The sequence below is a fragment of the Solanum stenotomum genome, chromosome 10, assembly GCF_019186545.1.
Source record: "Solanum stenotomum isolate F172 chromosome 10, ASM1918654v1, whole genome shotgun sequence".
Lineage (NCBI taxonomy): Eukaryota > Viridiplantae > Streptophyta > Magnoliopsida > Solanales > Solanaceae > Solanum > Solanum stenotomum.
Window position 1 is genome coordinate 39,791,401 of NC_064291.1, and position 6,393 is coordinate 39,797,793.

Consider the following 6,393-nt stretch of genomic DNA (forward strand, 5'->3'; position numbering starts at 1 on the left):
GGTGATGAGTTTGGAATCTCTTTTTTGCTTTGTATAGTTAATGGGTACGTGGGGGTTATGTCTTGACTAGATGTTAGTAGTTTTTCATCTTATAGACTTGCAGAAATCTATTGTGGGTCTTGTTTAGTTGTGGTCTTATATATTGGGTGTGTTGTTACTTGTGAATTTATAGTACTTCCGTTATATTTTGAGTTTTTCTGTGCATTTCTTTTTGTTTGATTTGGCCCACTTGTGCTATTTGGTTCAATTTTAGCGTGGGACACCCATATATTGATCGCATCTCCAATTTATAAAACAAAAATATAAGGATTTTTATTCTCCTTGATGATGAAACATTTTCATTAAAAGAAAAGATAAAGAACTCAGAGTGGAGGAAATTTGTTAAATAAGTGGATTTATAAAGTAATAGGATATTTAATATTTGGAAATTTAAAGTTGCCATATATTTTTTTGCCAAAATTAAAAATATTACGTCAAAATATAATGAGAGTAATATATATCTATTTAAATCCTAAATTAACATTAGATAGAAGATGAATCCCGTACGTATATATCAAGTTTGACTCTATCTTACCTGAAATCCTAAATTCAATCTTAATTACTGTAAAAATGATTATAAATTATTGTATCTAATCAACTATACTTCTTCGTGTCCTTATGCCATATTCACACATTAATTAAATAATATTCTAAATTCCTCAATTCCCATGTCAGTATCATGTACTTCCAAAAAACTACATCATCCTTATCACTTATAAGTAATATTCTTTTATCTCCTCCTCTTTATTTATTTTGAAAGAAACTAAAATTGTCCAAAACATTGTGACTTAGATATTGCAATTAAAATCTTTAGAAATGGAAAGGGAAGATTTAATTGAATAAATTCTCGTGACTCCTAAGACCAATGGCCTCTATTGACAAGTGCTTAACATAACCATAATATTAAAGGAGTGAGACATAAAAAGCTTGAATGAGAAATATTTTGGGCATAATACGAATTATTTAACTTGATCTGAGCTGATATTCATGTCTTTCAATACTGGGTATACACAAGTAGATATTTAAATTTATATAAAATTATCCATACTTTTTTTTAAATCAAGTTTTTTTATCTCATCGCACTTCCTAATGAGTATTTACCACACCCAGAAGGACTCGAATCTAGATTTCTGAATGAGTATTCATCACTCCACCACAATTCTTATAGATAGAAAATCAAGTTTAGAAATATCAAATTTTACACATATATTAAATAATCTTTTTGATTCAATACGTTTATCTTGCGTCCTTTTTAGTGTTTCAAAAATTTTAATTTTTCAAGTGAAATATTCAAAATTAGTAAAATGAGTATTTGAATAAAGTAATTTGAGTCCCATATTTGGAAGTATGGGAGTAACAAATCATTGCCCAAAAATCAGAGATAAAACAGAGTGATATCCTGTTGAGGAGAAGAAATGGCGGAGGAAGTGGAATCATCAGAATCAGGATCCGGCAACTTGTTTAATAAAATCATAGCACTTGCCGCCGGCGAAGCTCATACACTTGCTCTAACTGGTAAACAAACATCTTTTCAACTTACCCTTTTATTCTTAAACCAATATTATCTCAAAATTTAATTTTTTTTGCAAATGGTAGCAAATGGGGATGTCTATTCTTGGGGAAGAGGAACATTCGGTCGACTTGGTACTGCTTCTGAAACTGACCACTTATTCCCTGCCCGAATCAACTTTGATTCTGATGGAGATAAAAGGGTAAAGATTGTTGCTATTGCAGCTGGTGCTTATCACAGTCTTGCCGTTTCAGGTTAACCATTTGAAATGATTTCAATTTGTTCCAACTTTTGCTTTTTCTAAAAACTATTTGATTGGGAAATGAAATCTTGAAGTTCATCTCTGTGGATATGTGATTTAGGTTGGCTATCCCCATTTCATTTGTCACTAGATTGAAATTGAACTTTCTTGTTGCTTCTAGATATAAAAGCCATGGGATTGTTAAGGCCCATCTTCTACAATTTGCTATTTGTGTATTCTTTCAGAATAAGTTCATTTGATCTATGAAATGTGCATATATGTAGTGGTGGATCTACATTTTAGACTAGATGTCGGTTCTGAATTACGTGTGTGGTTTTGAAATTTACCTAGTTTTATCTGTACTTGCTTTTAACATACACATATAGGTATATATAGAGGATCGAGCAGATAGTTATGAGTTCTACCGAACACGGGGCATAGTTAATATGGCCCTGTGTTACCATTTACCACAACTCAATAATCTATTAGTGGATCAGAGTTGGCGCTCTTCCATTAATACTATATCAGTTTGGAATACAGATGAAAGAATTGTGTTTTATCTTTCACAGTATCATTTAGTAGCAAAGTTTGTCTTAAAGTCCTTAATATTACTCCCAGTGTCTCATTTAATGGGACACATCCCTTTTTAATCTGTCCCAAAAAGAATGACTGTTTCTTTTTTTTATACTACTTTCTTAGCATTCCCATTTAATTCTTTATGAGATGACACATTAAACCCTTACCACCATAAAATGAAAAGACAGAGAATTCTCACCGCTACTCATTTAAAATGATATTATTGGCATGTAATTATCATGTCAAAAGTCTTCTTTAGTTTTTTAAACTCTCTGTCCAGTGAAACATTATGACATAAATTTAGACGAAGGGATTAGTATTATAGTATTCAAGGTTTCTACCATGAATTAGGTAGATAGCTGCTAACTCACTCGTGTTCCTTAAACTGAAAAGATTTACATATTAGGTAAGTTGACATGGCCTATGGATTTAATCTAACTATCTAATCCCTATTGGAGGTTTCAATCGAGTTCACTCTTCTTTAAAGACTCAAATTGGCTAAGTGTTTCCTAGTCAAACGAAGAGAGGGTGATTCAATATGATGTCATGTCATTCCGAAGATAAGGTGATCTTAATTGGAGTAACACCAAAGAGTGCTTCCTGTCATGTTTAGAATGACGGGAGCAGCAAGGGAAAAGAAATCAGGTAACAGAATTTTTGGCTTTCAACGGTATTGCTGTTGCAATGATTCGCTTTCATTCTTTTCTACAGCTACAGGCAGGTAAGATCTTTGTGAATGTTCATCAGTAATACAGTGGGGAATTGAGAGCATTTATATTTTAAGACAATTTTCTCAGAACACTATGCCCTCATCTTCTGATTATTTGCTTGCTTTATCCAAGATGCTAAAATTATGAAACCATGAGATTTGTTCTTATATGTGAAGGTGTAACAATAACATTTTCAGGTAGTTACAATTTTTGGCTTATTAAGAATGCTGATACTAAGAAGAGCAAGAATGTTGTTTACAAGGAACAACGTTAATTATCTTGAACTCCCAGACACTGTTTCCCTTCCTCTTTTTTTTTTTTTTTGACTTTTCTTTGTTTTCGCAGATGATGGATCAGTATGGGGCTGGGGATACAATGTCTGTATCCTTGAGAGATCCCTTGATTTATACATTTAGTATTATTTGCTTGAACTTATAAAATTGCAATTGTCTTGTGCATGTGCTATTAATCATTCTTTTCCTTGACTACCTTGTGGATGGACAACTTGGTTTTGATGGAGAAAATTCCTTGGTTCCTCATTTATTGGAGGGATTCCTTGAGTTAGGTTCCCCTAATTCATCAGCTAGTGGCTCAGAGAGAAAGAAACTGATGGTACGAACAAGTTGAAATTAATGAGGAAATACGTTGAAATTCAAGGTCTAATTCTGTTTTCTCCTGTAGATTTCCTCGGTTAAAAGTGGCGGAATGATGTCAGCAGCAATTGATGATCTTGGATCTCTATGGATGTGGGGTAACTTTCCTGAACCACAGAAAGACAAGTCTATTGAGAGTGAATTCTCTCTTACTTGCAGTTGCAGCCCAATACCTATCTGGAATTTCCATGGACACACAGTTGTTAAGGTGGCATGTGGAAATGAGCATGTTGTGGCATTAGTCACTGCTGGGGAAGGTTACAAAGGGAGTGATCTTGTTTGTTATTCTTGGGGTGGCAACAGCCATGGTCAGTTAGGCTTGGGAGACAGGCAGAGCAGACAGTATCCTGAAGTTATTGAGCCCTTCAATTCAGATGCCCCTTGGACAGTGTATGAGGTAGCCTGTGGAGCTTTTCACACTGCTTTACTAGCTCAGAAAAGTCCAAGTGAAACATTAAAAAGTGTGTGCTGGACATTTGGCCAGGGAGATAATGGGCAATTAGGTCAAGGGACAACCCAAAGTATGTTATCTCCTGAACCAGTGAAAGGATTACCGCGGAATGCATTTCTCATTTCTGTTGACTGTGGTTTATTTCACACAAGTGTTGTCTCTTCTGCTGGAGATGTGTGGTCATGGGGAATGGAGAAAGGCCTTGGCCTATGTCCTGAAGCAAGTTATAGTGGACCTGATGCAGGTGATGCAAGTCTTCCTCTGTTGATTCCCTGTGCTGGGCTATATGGGCCTAAATTTCCAGAACCTGTTCAAGTTGTCTGTGGTGCTGCCCATACTATTCTTCTGGCAGATGCTGGATATAAGATGTGGTCTTGGGGTAGAGGATGGAGTGGTGTCCTTGGAAATGGTAAGATGATTGATTGCTACTCTCCAACTATGGCACTCTGGCCACCTCTAGATGCAGATTTTAGAGATCAGAGTGTGAAAGATGGTGGCGATAAAAGTGGTGCAGAAAAGAAACCTGAAGATGTGGTAGAATTGGAGAGGAAACTGTCTATGGCAGCAGAGGATGTAAGGCTTCTTCAGTCAAAACTCTCTCTAATGGAAAGGTATGCTAGCATTCTTCATGGTGCTACCTTTGGGAAACCTTTTGAAGAGCGAGATATACCAGCCTCGTTACGTGGTGGAGGTTCATTTGACATTGCAAAGGAGTGGGAAAACATGTTGGAGTCCTTGGATCGTGGAAAGCTTGTCCGACTGGAGATGTTTTATCGTAGTATGCTAGCAGGTGTCAAAGATAAACTGTTGAAGAAACGGATTCAGGAGATTTTACTGGAGTCTCAAAGTTCTTTGCCTTCAGAATCAACTCAACGAAACAAGTAATGTAGAATGCTTTGGTGTCAAATTTAAGTTTGCCTTACCTTGAATCAGGTATTTATTTGGTTGTGCATGTGATTGAAAATGCCTTCATATGTGTAAAACAGAGATGGAAGTTGTGGTTTTATTGGTATAGTTATAATGTCTTGGTGCTTTTCACCTTTCAGTATAGAAAGAACTCCTGAGTATATTAAAAGTAGTGTTAGCTTTTGGACAACAAATTGATTTTTTAAAAAGAGTATTACATAGTGCATGGAATTTCTACACTACTATGCACTTTTAGATCAAATCAAGTACTACTTATTTATACAAATTGACAGAAATCATTTCAGAAAAATGCAGGCGAATCATTTCAAATGGCTGACGACCGTTAGGGTTAGACCATTTGTTCATATAGCGCATGAATTTTCTGCGTAATGTTAGTTGTTGCGACTTCTTTTTACATCATTTAGGTTCTGGACACGCAATTGGGAAAGCGACAAAAGCAACAACAAAAAAAAAATTATCAAAATTTTATGACACGATACGCTGGCATTCCTTTTCGGTTTTAAATGTTTTTGATAAATAATATTAATCGCTAATAAGTGTATTAGACATTTTTGGGCTAATGAGAGAAGAAAACATAAATTTGAGATAAAGAATAAATGTCACTTACCCGAACCGAGTGTATACACCAAACTAATGCAATTTTCATTATTATGTGACTTAATGACGTATGTTAGTTAATGAAGTAAAACACATATTAATTAATTAAGGTTAAGTAAAATGAATTAAACACGTGACATGCATGTATTGGATTGGTGTAGAGACCGACGGGTAAGTTTTACCCGTCTTTTTGATCTAAGAAGTGCTATCTCGCATCTCCTAAGACTATAAAATGCACAATAGAGAAAATTCCATAGATAAATGTGTATTCTCTAAATAATGTTCCACCAAATTTCGAGGTCCTATACTTGGGGATCATTTGGTTCGCTGGGGTTATAATGCAATAATCAACAATAAATGAAATGTTATGCATGAAAGAATTTAGTGGATATGATCAATGAGAATATTTGATATTAAAGCGTTGTACATAGTTTTAATATCTATGTTAATGCACATTCTTATTTCATACTTTACCTGCATTTTTAATAATACAATCCATAAGCTCCCACATAATATAATGTATGTATTATTTGGTACGGCCAACCAAATGTTGTGTAGGTTATATGTCGACTATTTTTTACCTTGCGTCTAACCAAACCTGTATGAACTTGTGCAGGAATGCGTTGGAACTTGGAATTCTTGTTTCAATACCACGACCAAATGACCCTTTAGAATATTGATAGTGCATA

The 6,393-nt window shown here is 34.9% G+C and overlaps 1 protein-coding gene across 1 annotated transcript; it reads left to right on the plus strand.

Moving 5' to 3' along the window:
- The first annotated feature begins 1,403 nt into the window (after positions 1 to 1,403).
- LOC125841996 (ultraviolet-B receptor UVR8) lies at positions 1,404 to 5,190 on the plus strand. The gene is made up of 5 exons (XM_049521185.1): positions 1,404 to 1,554; positions 1,636 to 1,803; positions 3,422 to 3,457; positions 3,573 to 3,688; positions 3,758 to 5,190. The coding sequence occupies exons 1-5, from the start codon at positions 1,455 to 1,457 to the stop codon at positions 5,063 to 5,065; spliced, it is 1,728 nt and encodes a 575-aa protein (XP_049377142.1). The 5' UTR covers positions 1,404 to 1,454; the 3' UTR covers positions 5,066 to 5,190.
- Positions 5,191 to 6,393: the final 1,203 nt, after the last annotated feature.

What these genes read in the sequence shown, in the direction of transcription:
- LOC125841996 (XM_049521185.1), top strand. Translation starts at nt 1,455, where the DNA reads ATGGCGGAGGAAGTGGAATCATCAGAATCAGGATCCGGCAACTTGTTT. An exon ending in TCATACACTTGCTCTAACTG is followed by an intron (nt 1,555 to 1,635) that starts GTAAACAAACAT and finishes TGCAAATGGTAG; the next exon opens with CAAATGGGGATGTCTATTCT. An exon ending in GGGCTGGGGATACAATGTCT is followed by an intron (nt 3,458 to 3,572) that starts GTATCCTTGAGA and finishes ACTACCTTGTGG; the next exon opens with ATGGACAACTTGGTTTTGAT.